Genomic DNA, 15,869 nt, shown 5'->3' on the forward strand with positions numbered 1-15,869 from the left:
CACTTCCGGGACAGAGCTAGTCGGGGCAGGAGCCGCGAGAAAAGAGGCTGAGGCGGAGACGGTTGGGTAGCCCCTCCTCCCAGCGGGAGGGGGAGTCTCCGGTTCCTCGGTCCTCAGCCCAGCTCAGCCCAGCTCAGCCCAGCCCAGCCCACCCCACCCTCACGCCGGCCGGGTTTGCAGGAGGGCATCCAGAGCCAAGGCCTCTGGCTAGTTGCCCCTATCCGGGCAACCTTCACCCTCAAATCCTCCTGGTTGTTCTGTGCCCTTTTGCGGGGAGCCCCACTACTTTGACCTGTATCCTGAATGTAGGAGCTCCACAGGGCTCTGTGGGGTTCCTTGGTGGCTCAGCGATAAAGAATCCACCAGCCAATACAGGAGATGCTAGTTCGACCCCTGGATCGGGAAGATCTCCTGGAGAAGGAAATAGCTACCTACTCCAGTATTCTTGCCTGGGCAGTCCTTGGGGTCGTGAAAGAGTACGTCGACTAAACAACAGGGCTCTATCCTGAATCTTTTTTATGCAAAAAAAGTTGTCTGGCCCGTCTTCAAGGGCCCTTGCTGAGGGCCCCTCAGTCCATCCTGCAGATGAGCCCCTCTCCTGAACATGGGGTACCTACTCCCATGGTTTTAAGCCAACCGCCCCACCGCCACCCCTCCAACTATTGATCTCCCTGATACAGCTTAGAGCTCTGTCTGGAAGTCCACATCCAGACGGCCACCAATCTGTAACTCTTTCCACTCTGTTCCCCATAGCCAGACCTGTTGGTTTCCTGATCTGTTCCCACCACCCACACACACACCTCGTCCCCCCCCCCCGGCCCCGCCCCCGCCCCCCTCCCCCGCACACCCCCCTCCACCGTATTCCTATCTCAGGAACAGCTCCTACAGCCACCCTGTTCTCATACCAGAAACCTGGGCTTTCTCCCAGACTCCTCTCTCCACATTCAAGTCTGCTGATTTGCCTCCTGAATATTTCTAGTATCTGTTTTGTCCTCTCCACCCCCACTGCCCTGTCCAAGCCCAGTCCTTCTGCATAGCTCTCCTTGCCCACTGACACATTGTTCTCAGTAATCTTTCTGCCTACATTCCCTCCCTGTGGTCCATCCCCTCCCTGTGGTCCATCCCATACAGAGCAGCCCAATCAACATTTTTTAAAAATGTATTTTCAAAAATGTTACTCCCCTGCTGAAATCCTTACTGGTCTGTGTAAATGCTCCATCTTAGTATTTAAAGTCCTTAAGAATTTGGCTTTTGACTACCATTGTTACCTTCCTCTCTTACCACTTTCTCTAAGAATTGCCTTTCCAAAACAAACACGAAAAACCAGTTTACTCTCGATGTTCCTAAAGCATGGAGGCTCTTTCAGTCCCCAGACTTTCATCATGCTATTCTCTCTTCCTCAAATAGCTCTCTCATGACTCGCCAAAGTCCTATACATCTTTCAGGGTCCCTCAGGTAGCACCTCTTTGGGGAAAGCTTCCCAGGTGGCCTTAGAACCCGCCTGCCAATGCAGGAGACATGAGATGTGGGTTCCATCCCTAGGTCGGGAGGCTCCCCTGAAGGAGGGCATGGCAACCCACTCCAGTATTCTTGCCTCGAGAATCCCCATGGACAGAGGAGCCTGCCAGGCTACAGTCCGTAGAGTCGCAGATTCGGACACGTCTGAGGCGACTTAGCACGAACTTTGTGGGTGGGTGCAGTCCCTCAAAATGTGGTCTTCCTCCATTTGCTTCTTCTTCATCGCAGCTTGTCGCCTCTGCCAGATCAAGACCTCTTTAAGGACAGTATAACGATATGACTCGTTTATTTCTGCATAGCCCTTACACACAATAAAAGTTTACTGAACAAACAGATCCGTGTATGCCCCTCCCACCGGACAGGAAACGGTCTGTGAGAGGGAGAGTAGGCCGATGATGTGAGCCAGGACGTTTGGACTTCAGTTTCCAAGGACTGAAAGCGATGCTCAGTGAGTCGAGACTCTACAGTTCGAGCAAAGCTAGGAAGGATGGAAAGGCGATCCGTCTGGATTTTGTCAGAGGGTGGGCGGAAAAGTCGCGGGTCGACACTGGAATCTTGGTTCTCAGTGGGAGCCGAGAGGCCTGGGCTCGAGCTTGAGGCGGTTTAGAACTGGAAGGTACGAAGCGCCTAGTTTGGGGCTCACTGGCACCGAGGTCGGGGACGCGGATACCCAGAGTCAGCGAGCATCAGAAACACCGCGGTCCGAAGTGGGCGGGAAGGGCTTCATTCTGGGAGCCTGGACCCCGCCCCTTTCCGAGGGCGCTAGCCCGGATTGGCTGTTCGTCCTTGACGTCATGGGGCCCCCTCCCCGCCGCGCGCCCCGCCGCGTGCCCACCCCCTCGCGGGCGCTGCATCCTACGCTAGCTCCGCCACAGCTTGTCCACTGAGCGGATGCCTGAGCCCCAGCGGCGAGGAGGTCGTCGTGGGGCTCCTGGGCCGCGGCGGCGGGCAGGCGATGCTCCAGAGGCTTAGGCAGCCATGGAGGCCGAGACGGGTGGCCTGGAGGAGCTGACGGATGAAGAGATGGCGGCTCTGGGCAAGGAGGAGCTGGTGCGGCGCCTGCGGCGGGAGGAGGCGGCGCGCCTGGCGGCTCTGGTGCAGCGCGGCCGCCTCATGCAGGAGGTGAATCGGCAGCTACAGGGTCACCTGGGCGAGATCCGCGAGCTCAAGCAGCTCAACCGGCGCCTACAGGCCGAGAACCGCGAGCTGCGCGACCTCTGCTGCTTCCTGGACTCGGAGCGCCAGCGCGGGCGGCGTGCCGCGCGCCAGTGGCAGCTCTTCGGGACCCAAGCATCCCGAGCCGTGCGCGAGGATCTAGGCGGTTGTTGGCAGAAGCTGGCCGAGCTGGAAGGCCGCCAGGAGGAGCTGCTGCGGGAGAACCTGGCGCTCAAGGAGCTCTGTCTGGCGCTGGGCGAAGAGTGGGGTCCCCGAGGCGGCTCCGGCGTCTCGGGGGGCTCTGGCGCTGGGCCGACACCCGAGCTGGCCTTGCCCCCCTGCGGTCCTCGTGACCTGGGCGATGGAAGCTCCAGTACCGGCAGCGTGGGCAGCCCCGATCAGTTGCCCCTGGCCTGCTCCCCAGATGACTGAGGGCACAGCTTCCTGCCGACGCCCACCCGGATTGCTCCTCAAGCGACGAGACTGCGGTGGACCTGGGGACCCGGACGCCGCCCCGGCTGCGCACGAAGGGCCGATGGAATGGACTTAGAAACCCTAACACTGAGGAAGGCCCCTGGCTCTCGCTGGCGGGGCAGTAGGGGGACTGGAGGCTGGAGTGGTGGGACTTACTGGGGGCTGGGTGGAGGCTAATAAACTGAGACGGAAGCAGAGCCCATGGCCCGGGCGCGTCTGTTTGGAAATCGCCGGGGTTGGGACAAGGGCAGGGACCATTGAGGGTACCATTCCCATCTGGAGGGACTGTAGAACTAAGGTGGCTGACTCCCCCATTACCTCGGTCCTGGGGCGGGATGTGGGACAGTGGTGAGCCATTGGCTCCCCCCATCAGGCCCCAGGACAGGCCGTGATCCGGCCCCAGAAGTGGCTCCAGCTCCCTTCCCGGCTCCTTCCTGTCCAAGACAATGGGGCAGGAAGCAGGTGCCGGGAGCCTAAAACCCACTCAGCAGCCTCTCGAGAGGCTGGAAGGGGCCTAACAGCGCCCTCCGGTGGCACACGCCGGAGCACTGTGGGTCCCCCACTGGAAGGATAATCCTCTTCGCTTGGCACCTCACAGCACTTCTCTTCCTCCTCTCAGTCCTGGAGATGAGGCAGAACAGATGTAGCCTCATTTGTCAGATAAGAAAATCGAGGAGGTCCAGAAATATCAGTTTGTCCAAGGTCAGGTAGTGAGTTGGTGGAGCTGAAACGGGAGCCTGAGGCTTCTGGTTCCAAATGGTCTCCCTTTAGCCTCAGGGTCCAATGAGAGCAGGCTAGAGCATCAAGCCTTTTATTCCATTTTGGCAGGTTTGTATAAAAATACTCTTTTTAGGAAAATAAATAGCAGCTGCCCACGCTGTGGAGGCTTGGAGCTAAAGTCTTCTCAGAGCTGGGGGCTGCAGGTCAGCTCTGGCACTCTCCTGAGCCGTTCCTTTTAGGAGGCGCTGGCAGAGTGTCCTGGTTCAATAACCTGGTGCTGCTGGCAGTGGGGCTAGGTGAGTTAGTGTTCTAGGCTGGTAGAGTATCATCTTCTGTCAGGGGTAGGGTTGGGTGGATCACAGGAAGAGATGATGAAGACCATAGGGGTGATCTGCAGGGGATAGGGCTCCAGAGGACCTCAGAATCTACAAAGTCCCTTGGGAGCTGCCTGGAATTTTCTCCAACAAATGGGAACTATTTTGTCTCTGATTTAGTGCAAATTGTGCTAGAGAGGCCAGCTCTGGAGAACCAGTGGGCAGCTTTGGCTCTACTAGGAAGCAAAATATGCTCAGTCTTGTCTGGAGGGATGGAGAAGAATCTGCTGGGGTTGGACATGGGATATGATCCAGGCCAGCTGGACCAATGAGCAGGGAAATACTGGTTAGGGTGGCACCCACAGGGAGGGGGAGCTGGGGTACCTCATAAGGCCAGGAGGGTTGGGGAGCCCAGGGGATCAGAAGAGGGGTCCCCACTGCTGCTGCTACTCTTGCGATGGGCTGAGGCACAGGGCTCTGGCGTGCTGGGGTAGGTGAAGACCAGACTGGGGGTGAAAGGAGTCAGGGAGGGTGTGGTCATGAGCGTGGGAGTGTGCAATGCTTCGGGTTCAAGTACAGGCCCTGGAGAAAGAGAGATACATGGCACAGGGCGAGAGGGGCCTGGCAGGCTGCTGGTGCCGCTGGCACCACCTGTGCAGTTGGTTTCGCTCTCCTTGGCCCCTTCCGGGATTTTGCAGATGGGGCGGTGGGCTTCGAGCACCAGCTCCAGGCGCTCCTTTTGCTTCTGCAGCTCCTCAATTTCTCGCTGCAGTCCAGATTTCTCATCCTCCAGTTTGTCGGTCTCCTGTGGACGATAAGGAAAGGAGTCAAGAAGAAGAGGGCTGAATGTCGCAGAGCCTCCCGCGGTAGTAGTGATTGGCAGGTTGGGGCGCGGGGGAGCGGAGGCTGGGGGGAGTAGAGAGTCTCCATCAAGTCTGGACTACAACTCCCATGAGCCCATGGGAGAAAATGGGCACGATTCCCATCAGGCTCGGGGGCACCTTTGAAGGATATTGTCCGGCCTGTTTCAGCTCTGCTGTGTTGAGAGCGAGACACGCTGCAACTAATTTTTAACCACTTTTTCCTCGTCGCAGTGCCGCTCCAACGGGGAGCCTGGGGGAAGGGATGTATCTAAAGGCGCCCCCTGCGGCCCTTGGGAACTGGGGACCCTCTGAGGTTGGGTGGGCCAGGACCCGGGTACCCTCTGCACTCGCTGGTGCTCACCGCCTGCAGGAAGTCGGTCAGTTCTTTCCTCCGGTTCCTACACTTGGCCGCGGCTAGCTTGTTCCTCTCCCGCCTCACTCGACGGCGTTCCTCCTCCTCGGGGCTGATCTGGGCGAAGGAGGGTTGCAGAGCAGTGAGGTGGACTTTGTGCTGCCGGCCCAGTGGTAGGACCCTGGCGGGTCCTCAGATTGCACTCTGGGGACCTCCCCAACCTGACTGGTTCCGTATTTAGTAAACTTGGATTAGTCAGATTTCCTCCTCGCTCCCAGTTTTTGCTTCCTATGATTCCTCTGGGAATGTCCTCCCTGCTGCTGCTGCTAAGTCGTGTCGGTCGTGTCCGACTCTGTGTAACCCCATGGACGGCAGCCCACCAGGCTCCCCCGTCCCTGGGATTCTCCAGGCAAGAACACTGGAGTGGGTTGCCATTTCCTTCTCCAATGCATGAAAGTGAAAAGTGAAAGTGAAGTCGCTCAGTCGTGTCCAACTCAGCGACCCCATGGACAATGTCTTCCCTGTCCCTCTATAAATCCTAAGCCTCCTCTCCCAGGACTCAACTGAGATCCCTCAGGCCACCACGACCCTTTCTGGAAGTCTTCTTTCATTCCACAGCTATAAGTGGCTGTTGCAGCCACTCTTTTTCAAAGGAACCTCATTCTTTTCAGTCACTTGATAACCAAACCTCCTCTTCCCCAGAGGCTGTAAGCACTAAGAGGGGCTAATGAGAGCTTCTATGTAGTTATTTATTGGGAACCTACTGTGTGCCAGCTAAGTGCTTTACATGAATCCTTAACCCACCTTCTCTTGTAAGGAGCCAAAGGCCAGGGACGATGAATAACTTGTTTGTGGTTACAGAGCAGAAATTAAAATCTACGCACTCTGGGGTCCAGAGTGGTCCCCAGTGGTTCCCTGGTGGTCCAGTGGTTAAGAATCTGCTTTGCAATGCCAGGGACACTGGTTTGATCCCTGGTCCAGGAAGATCCCACATGCTGCAGAGCATCTAAGCCTGTGTACCACAACTACTGAGCCAGCGCTCTAGAGCCTGTGCTCCGCAACAAGAGAGACCAACACAATGAGAAACCTGCACACCACAAGGAAGAGTAGCCCCTGCTTGCTGCAGCTAGATAAAGCTTGGCAGCAGCGAAGATCCACCAAAGCCAAAGAATAAAATACATAAATCTTTTTTAAAATCGATGCACTCTATTTAACACTGAGAAAGGGGCCAGCTGATGGACACCACCTCTCCCGAAAAGGAGCCCATTCATAGCCCATCTAGGAGTACCCAGGATCAAAGAGACGTGGCTGAAGGAAGTCCAGGAGCCTGCCTCTGGGGCTTACACCATGGTCTCCTTCCATCTGGTCACAAAAGCCAGCCATTCTTTCTCTGGAAAAGCTGCCCCTGACTAATCACACATCTTTCTCGGGATTCTAACTGTCCTTTCCATCCTCTACCCTGCTGTCAGAGCAAACTCATTAAGAGGCAGCCCTCACCCACTACAGTCTCAGATACTGAAGTGCCCCAGGGAGAGGAAAGAGGAACCAGTCCCTTAAAGACCCTCTTAATCATTTATTTGGGCAAGGACTTTATTACTAGCAGTGAGCAGCCAAAAACCCTGGTTTGGAAGGCAAGTGTTCCTAGCTCTTTCAACGTCAAGCCTTCTCTTACCTCCTGGTGAGACACTGTGGCTTGGTGGGTATGATCTGACTTTAGAATTGGAAAGTCCTGTCTCATTACTCACTCCTTGTGTGACTTTGGGCAAGTGACTATCTCTCTGTGCCTTCATCTCCTTAGCTGTAAAATGGGGGAAAGCCAGAGTTCATTCCCAAGAGGGTTTTTGTGAGGATTAAATGAGTTAGAGAAATTGAGAGTCAGAGTAGCTGAAGGAAACCCTTTCTGTTCTCTTCTCAGCAACACAGACAGCATAAGCCCACCCTCTCCGTACCTGTCATCAGGTGGAGCCCCTCTACTGCCCACACAGCTTTCCACATATACACCTTACATGTTCTCACCTCTACCTCCATTTCTGCTCCTGCCATCCCCTCTACCTGGAATGTCTTTTCCATCACCTTTCTCCCTATGCAAATCCTACCCATCCTTCTAGGCTAATATGCCTCCACCTCCAGGAAGCCTTCCCTGATCCAGAAGTGACTGCATTGTCCTCTGGGTCTCCCCAGGGGCTCTCATCACTTTCTGTCTTGGCCAATAGTAATCAGTGGACCTATTCTCCCCACGCCCCTTCTCAGCTTGTGTTCTGCTTCTGGACAAGAGTTTATTTTCTGCACCTCAGCACCCCTGTGGACTCAAGAACCTTCGTGAGCTCCTCTGCTTCTTACCTGTTCACAGGGCCGGCGACGTACCCCTGGAGTTGGGCCCAGGGCCCGGATGACTCCTGGCCGGGGCTGCGGGGGACTGTACGGGGGATAGGCCAGAGGCCTAGGGTAGCTGCTGGGTCCCAGGAAGTGAGGCTGAACCATCCAATGCAGCTCCTGGTTGCCACTCACAGTGTTGATGCTTGGCACGAGGTGGAACTTCTGAGGGATAAGACATGGAGGGCCAGGGATAAGGTCTGTGTGAATTGAGAGGCTTCCAGCAATAAAGTGTGAATTCCAGGTGCTGTCCCAGCCACTTTAAAAATACTGATTCCTTATAATTTGCACAACAGTATCTTCATTTTAAGGGCTTCCCTGGTGGCTCAGCGATAAAGAATCTGCCTGCATTTCTGATGCCAACGCAGGAGATGCAGGTTTGATCCCTGAGGCAGGAAGCTATCACTTGGTGGAGAAAAAGGCAGCCCACTCCAGTATTCTTGCCTGGAGAATCCCATGGACAGGGGAGCCTGGTGGGCTGCAGTCCATGGGGTTGCAAAGAGTCGGACACGACTTAGTGACTAAACAACAACAAATCTTCATTTTCAGGCAGGAAAACAGTTGTCCCTAGACAGACAGTCAATAAGTGGGAAGTGAGGTTTGGGCCCAGGTCGTCAGGGTCTTACCAACTCCTGCACCCTGCTTGAGTCCCATTTGCACAAAGAAGATAATGACAGCCCCAGGAAGACTCCCTGGGGAAGGAAATGGCAATCTGCTCCAGCATTCTTGCCTGGGAAATCCCATGAACAGAGCAGCCTGGCAGGCTACAGTCCATGGGATCGCAAAAAGTCAGACACAACTGAGCAACTAAGCACAACTTCAAGGGTGACTATGAGAATCAGGTAAGAGAATGTGTGGGCGACAGAGCCTGGCAAGTGGCAGGTACCCAACATACAGGGGCCATGGTAGGCAAGAGCCACTGCTCTGGGTTCAAGCTAGCCCAGTTCTGATCTTAGCTCAGCCATTTACTGGCTGTCAGGGTAAATTATTTATCCTCAATATGCCTCAATTTCCTTGTTTTTAATATTGTCATAGGTGAGGATCATTTCCCTGATGCCAAGAGGTACCCTTCAGTAGCTCTGAGGTCACAGTTTAATTGACAAATTAAAAAAAAAAAAGTGGCACAAAATAACAGGTTTTAAAATCAATGGGGTCTTAGATTCTGTGAGACAAAATGAGGTGGAAAGTGCCCAGCACAATGCAAGACTGAACAATATGCGCTGCTACGATTCTTTCAGCCAGAAATGTGAGGAATGGGTTGAGATAGGGACTCAGTGTTCCGGAGGAGAACTGAGTTCAAGCCCTGGGGCTGGGCCCTGGGTGTGGGCCCCCAGCCGTCCGGGAAGCTCCCTCAAGCCCAGGCAAGTCTAGACAGTAGTGTCCCCGGCTCAGCGCTGCGGGCCCAGTGGCCCAATGACCCTAGTTCCCGGCCTACGTACCGCCGGCGGCATCTCCCGCTCCCGACGTTGTCAGGGCCCGGGCCGCTCCGGGCCAGGAAGGGAGGGGCGCCCGGTGTGAGTCACCCACCGTGACTCGGCTGCCGTGACTCGGCGGAACGGACGCCGCTCCTTCCCTCCCCTAGCGACACGTGCTCAAGCCCCTCGACAGGAAATGGGCACCTGCAGCCTCCCGGGTCCCCCCAGCCGGCAGCGGGCGCCGTTCGGTGTCGAGAGTCGGGGGCGCGGGAGTTGCCGGTTGCATGACCCCGCGCACGTCCTGGCACCTCGCGGCCTCCACGCGCCCCAACCCGTAAAGGGGTCAAGAGCCAGTCTCCCGGAGCCCACCAGCTCCACTGCGGCGGGACGGGGATGAGGACTTGGCGATGAGGTGGCGAGGGACAAACAGGCAGGCACACGGACGACCACAGACAGACTGCCCAGGATTCCCAGTCTGTCCGGGCAAGCCGGCTGGGGGAGCCAGTTCGTGGGGACCTCTCTGCCGCGGCTCAGACTCCGGACCTCGGAAATGTCGTCCGAGATGGATCGGACCCTCTCTGATCCGGTCGGGTCTGGGACTAATGCCGGGCCAAAGGGGTCCCCTTCCGAAGCAGATGGGACAAAGAAATTAACGGTGAACAGGGGGAAGGAGAGGAGGTAACAGAGACGGAGGGACAGAGAGACAACGGGCAGAGGGGAAGGGGGACGCGCGCTTGGGCCGATGCTCGCAGAGATGCGTTCCTCCCGCCGAGCGTGCTCTGCTGGGCTGTGGGGCAGAAAGTGCCTTCGGACAGCGGAGAGTGGGCAGGATTCGCTGCCACCGCGAGACCTGGCCCCTCCCCCGGTTCCCGGTCCCAGTCCCCGAGTGTGCCGGAGAGGCCCGCGCTCTCCTCGGCGCTGTCCACCTGTGGACTCCAGGTGTCGGGTTCCTCTCACCTGCTGGCCTGTGGCCGGGGGCTGCGTCGGGCCGCCGTACGCACCGCCGGCGCCGGAGCTCGGTCCGGGTTCCCCGTAGTCTCGGAACATGCCCTGGGTTGGCGGCTCTGTGGGGTCCGCGTCGGCGGCTTCGGTTCTGACTCACTCGCTCCTCGCGGAGTCTTTTCTTTTTATGAATGAAAAGTCCTCGGGCTGAACCACTTCTACTGGGGGGGTGGGCGGGGGAGGGCGGGCGTTTCGCCGCGGCTCTGGTCACCTCCAGGCTCCACCTCTCCAGACGCGCCGCCTTTTATCAATCCGCCCTGAACTTTTCTGTCGCCTCCCACAGTCCAGTAGCCGACTGACTCTCGGTGGGGAAAAGGGGCAGATCTGGCGGCTCCCAGGACAGCCGTGGGCCCGCCCCCTCTGACGTAGCTGCCCAAACATGGTGCGATTTCCTCGCCGCGCGCAGGTGGAGCGAAGGATTCCCCCGCGGACCTAAGCACCTGCGAGCTGCCGGGTGCCCCCCCCCCCCCCCGCCCCCCTAGCCCCCCCCAGCCCTCAAGAGCCAACTTAGCCTTCGCCACCCTCCCCCCCACCGCGGTTCCCACCCCCCCCCGCAGCCCCACTGCTTGGTCTAGCCTATTGTTTGCATGCGTAAAATGGGACAAAATAATCACAGAGCGACCTTGCCACGCGTGGGAAGTTAGAATGAAGAATATGAAAGAAGTCTGGAAACTGTACATCGGGTTATAAAAGTGATTGATGTTACTAGTATTACCATCATCATCACCTGCTGGGTGCTTATGCCCGGAACCATGCTACTGCCATCCAAGTCGTGACATGAGTCCCCTTCACTGGCGCTGTTTTAAGTTTCAGGTATACGAAAAAGTGAACAAATGACAAACCAGAGTTACAAAAATGATGTGTATTTTAAATAATTACAAGAACATGTTAATACTTTGAACTACCCACAAATACAACGCAATCGCCTTACTCGCAGGATAATTTCAGGAGCTGTAGCAAGTTTTAATTCAGAGCCCCTACCAGTAGTGAGAGCCTGTCAACTGAGCCAATTGGACACAGTTCTGTGTTCTGATAAATGCCATCTTCCTTAAATACTGTAACTGCTCTTCCAGGACTGTGTTGTCATCAGCCTTGTTTGGAGATTATGTCAAAGGTCTGTGTGAATGTGAGGCCAGGACCAAGTGTCAACAACCAAAAACCAATAACTCTGGGAGGCAGGTGCCTTTATCAGCCCCATTTTGCAGATGGGGAAACTGAGGCCTGAACAGAGTAAGGAGTTGCTGGAGTCAAGCAACTACAGAGAGAAAGAGAGCTGGGCTGTCCTGCTTTCCACTGGTACTTCCTTTTGACGGGCTCCAGTTTTGTCCTCACAGAAGGGCGATTTCAGGAAAATGGGGTCCTGGACTGCCTTCCTCAGGGACAGAGGCCACAGTTGGTGGACGTATCCAGGACTGAGAACCAAGAGGCCAGCTTGGCCCTGGGCTTCCAATCCCAGAGCTACCATTTGCTGTCTCTGTTACCCTGGGCAAGTCACCTTCCTTCTGAGTCCTGCTCCCAGTGGGAATAATTGAGCCTCCTGCTGACCTCATGGGGCGGCTGTGGGATCAAATGAGATCACCGAATGTGAAAGTGCTTTGTAAGCTGTAAAGTTAGGCGCACTCAGAAGGTGGTTACCAATCTGCTGCCTCTCCCTTTTCCTTATCCTACTCAGTGCTTGTCATTGTCTAAAAAGAAAAGAAACCACCAGCAGTTTACCAGAATGAGAAATACATGGGTGTGTGTATGTGTGTGTGAGTGTGCATGCATGCGTATGTGCACGCATGTGTGCATAAGTGGGGGGGGGAGAGGCAGTGTGATTCATGGAAAAGAACATATGTGCTGGAATCATACACCTGGGTTCTGAGTTCGAATTCTGCTTAGGCTACTCGCCAGCTGTATGACCTTGGTGAGGCACACAATCTCTCAGAGCTTCATCTGTGAACTGAGAACATCTGATAACTACAAAATGATAAACATCTCAGGGTTGTTGGAGAATAGATATCAAATAATGTCCCATGCTGTGTACAGTATATAGTAAGAATTTGACAAATAGCAACAAAAAATGCATGTTGAGAAAAAGCCCCATGGGTGGAAGCTTTGGGGATTCTGATCACATGCTAAGGTACTTGTGCACACGCACTCACACTGATATCTGAAATCCTTGGCTGAGCCCAAGCAGGACAGGTCAGAGTGACAGAGGCAGACAGTGGTGGCACATGGGAAGCCTAACACAGGAGAGCCTTGACTGCACTTGTCTGCCGGCTCCAGAAACACAGCCTGGGACAGTGACTGAGCAGGGGCTCAGGTCTCAAGTGTGTGTGTGTGTGTGTGTGTGTGTGTGTGTGTGTGTATGATTACATGGCTCTGAAAGTCCCTTCCTGCTCTAACCGTCGGAGCCACAAGGAGGTCTTTTCAGAGGCTGCACATTCCAAGCTTCTCAGTCACTAACTCCTGCCTCGTGGCTGCAGTAACGTTCCTGGCCCTTGACCTCACTAGCCCCCACCCAGTGAGGCCTGGTGAGAATCCCAAGGGGCCACAGCGATTTCAGGAGTCTGGGGCCTGGGAGGTCTGAGAGATCCCGGCCTTGTCCTTTGGCAGCTGTGTGAGCCTGGCTCGATCAATTTCCCTCTCTGAGCCCCAGTCCCCACCTCCTGGGGCTGCAGTGAGGCAAAAGGAGGTAGTGGATGAGGCTGTTCTGCACCCAGTAGGTTCTGTCAGTGTCCCCAGGGCACTGAGGTGATGTTTATGTTTTCCAGTTTCCATTCACTTCTTACATTGAAGTTTACTTTTTTAAATTGAGGTGAAATTCACATAACGTACAATTATCCATTTTAAAGCATACACTTGAGTGGGATTGTGTGCCTGCACGAGATTGTGCAACCACCACTTCTCTCTAGTTTCAAAACTTTTAAAATCGTTCCAGATTTAAAACACTCCACGTCCATTAAGTGCTAGCACTCAGTCGTGTCTGACTCTGTGATCCCATGGACTGTAGTCCATCACCCTCCTCTGTTCATGGGATTTCCCAGGCAAGAATATTGGAGTGGGTTGCCACTTCCTCCTCCAGGGCATCTTCCTGACCCAGGGATCAAACCCACATCTGCATCTACCTGCATGTCTGCCTGCGTTGGGAGGTGGATTCTTCCCTGCTAAACCACATAAGAAGCCCATTGAGTAATGGCTCCCAATTTCCTGGTAACCATGCTCCCATCCCCTGGTAAACATGCTCCCATCCCCTGGTAAACACTAATCTGCTGTCTATCGCTACAGATTTGCCTGATCTGGACACTTCATATAAATGAAATTATACAGTTTGTGACCTTTTGTGTCTGGTTTCTTTTACTTAGCATAATGTTTCCCAGGCTCATCAATATTATAGGCTATATCAGCACTTCGTTCCTTTTTATGGCTGAATAATGGCCTATTGCATGGCTATAACACCATTTATTAATTCATCAGTTGATGGAATTGGGTTGTTTCTACTTTCTGGCTGTTATGAATAATGCTTCTATGGACATTTGTGTACAAACTTTCGTGTGGACATGTTTCCATTTATCTTGGGAATATACCTAACAGTGGAATTTCTGGGTCATATGGTAACTGTATGTATCACAACAAACTTTGGAAAATTCTTAAAGAGATGGAAATACCAGACCACCTTACTTGTCTCCTGAGAAACCTGTATGTGGGTCAAGAAGCTACAGTTAGAACCTTACATGGAACAACTGACTGGTTCAAATTGGGAAAGGAGTATGACCAGGCTGCATATTGTCATCCTTTTATTTAACTTACATGCAGAGTACATCATGGAAAATACCAGACTGGATAAAGCACAGGCTGGAATCAAGATTGCCAGGAGAAATATCAATAACCTCACATATGCAGGTGATACCACTCTAATGGCAGAAAGTGAAGAGGAATTGAAGAGCCTCTTGATGAGGGTGAAAGAGGAGAGTGGAAAAGCTGGCTTAAAACTCAACATTCAAAAAACTAAGACCATGGCATCCGGTTCCATTACTTCCTGGTGAACAGAAGGGGAAAAAGTAGAAGCTTGACAGATTTTATTTTCTTGGGCTCCAAAATCACTGCAGATGGTGACTGTAGCTATGAAATTAAAAGATATTTGCTCCTTGGAAGGAAAGCTATGACAAACCTAGACAACGTATTAAAAAGCAGACATTGCTTTGCCGACAAATGTGCATATGGTCAAAGCTATGGTTTTTCCAGTAGTCATTATGGATATGAGAGTTGGACATAAAGAAGTCCAAGCACTGAAGAACTGGTGCTTTCTAATTGTAGTGTTGGAGAAGACTCTTGAGAGTCCCTTGGGAAGCAAGGGGGTCAGACCAGTCAATCCTAAAAGAAATCAATCCTGAATATTCATTGGAAGGACTGATGCTGAAGCTGAAGCTCCAGTACTTTGGCCACCTGATACGAAGAGCTGACTCATTGGAAAAGGCCCTGATGCTGGGAAAGATTGAAGGCAGGAAGAGAAGGGGACGACAGAAGATGAGATGGTTAGATAGCATCACCAACTTAATGGATATGAATAAGAGCAAACTCCAGGAGATAGTAAAGGACAGGGAAATCTGGTGTGCTGCAGTCCATGGGGTTTCAAAGAGTCAGACACAACTTAGCGACTGAACAACAACGATGGTAATTTTCTGGGTAATCTTGTGAGGAACTGTCTCACTGTTTTACAAAGTGCTTGTACCATTTTACATTCTTACCAGCAGTGCCTGAGGGTTCTAATTTTTCTGCATTCTTGCCAACATATTATTTTCTGTGTTTAAAATACATCCTAGAGGGTGTGAAGTGGTGGTATCTTATTGTGTCTTGATTTTCATTCCTTAATAGCCACTCGTGTTCCTTAATGACCAGTGAACATCTTTTCATATGCTTCTTGGCCATTTGTATATTTTTGGGGACAAATGTCTACTTAGATCCTTTGCTATTTTTAATTTTATTTTTGTTGTTGAATTATATGAGTCCTTTGTTTATTCTGGCTACCAAACACTTATCAGATACATGATTTGCAAATATTTTCACCCATTCTGTAGTTTGTCTTTTCACGTTCCTCATGATGTTCTTTGATACACAAAAGGTTTTATAATTTTTTTTAAGTCCAATTTATCTGTTTTTCCTTTCGTTGCTCATGCTTCCAGTGTCCAATCTATGAATCTGAGGGATTCATTTATATTGTTGGATCAAGCAGTAGCTTGGTCTTTTCCATTACTGTGTAGTATTCTATTGCATAACTATCCTGTAGTCCTTCTCTCCATTCTTCTTTTGCTGATATTGAGGGCTTTCTGAGTTTGGGCATGACTTCAAAATAAAAAAGAATGCTCACAGAAGTCTTATTCATAAGAGCCCAAACTCATGTGAGATCTTAGTTCCCTGATCAGGGATCGAACCCACGTCCCCTGCAGTGGTAGTGTGGAGTCCTCACCACTGGATCACCAGGAAGTCTGTGCATTATCGATACGTCCTTCCATGGCCAATTGCACTAACTTCTCCTGGCTGTGAGCCCAGGGGTGGAACTGCGGGTCACAGGGTACTCGTTAGACCTTGATTCTCTCCAACAGTTCCCATCCCATCAGCAATAGGTTCCATTCTCCCTACACCTAGAGGTGACACTTCAATTCACATCCACAAAGATTTCTTCCCCTTGGGCCTGGTCCCA

At 53.0% G+C, this 15,869-nt stretch overlaps 2 protein-coding genes across 2 annotated transcripts; one reads left to right on the top strand and one right to left on the bottom strand.

Moving 5' to 3' along the window:
• The first annotated feature begins 6 nt into the window (after positions 1 to 6).
• Positions 7 to 3,344, top strand: CCDC85B (coiled-coil domain containing 85B). Its single transcript, XM_040256315.1, has one exon. It carries the CDS (start codon positions 2,497 to 2,499, stop codon positions 3,103 to 3,105), a length of 609 nt encoding a protein of 202 aa, XP_040112249.1. The 5' UTR covers positions 7 to 2,496; the 3' UTR covers positions 3,106 to 3,344.
• On the bottom strand, positions 1,788 to 10,614 carry FOSL1 (FOS like 1, AP-1 transcription factor subunit). The gene is made up of 4 exons (XM_040256294.1): positions 10,142 to 10,614; positions 7,737 to 7,934; positions 5,406 to 5,513; positions 1,788 to 4,986 (listed from the first exon to the last, which is right to left on the bottom strand). The coding sequence occupies exons 1-4, from the start codon at positions 10,229 to 10,231 to the stop codon at positions 4,567 to 4,569; spliced, it is 816 nt and encodes a 271-aa protein (XP_040112228.1). The 5' UTR covers positions 10,232 to 10,614; the 3' UTR covers positions 1,788 to 4,566.
• Between the last annotated feature and the right edge of the window lie 5,255 nt (positions 10,615 to 15,869).

This window comes from Oryx dammah, unplaced genomic scaffold (genome assembly GCF_014754425.2).
Source record: "Oryx dammah isolate SB20612 unplaced genomic scaffold, SCBI_Odam_1.1 HiC_scaffold_15, whole genome shotgun sequence".
NCBI classification, from domain to species: Eukaryota; Metazoa; Chordata; class Mammalia; order Artiodactyla; family Bovidae; genus Oryx; species Oryx dammah.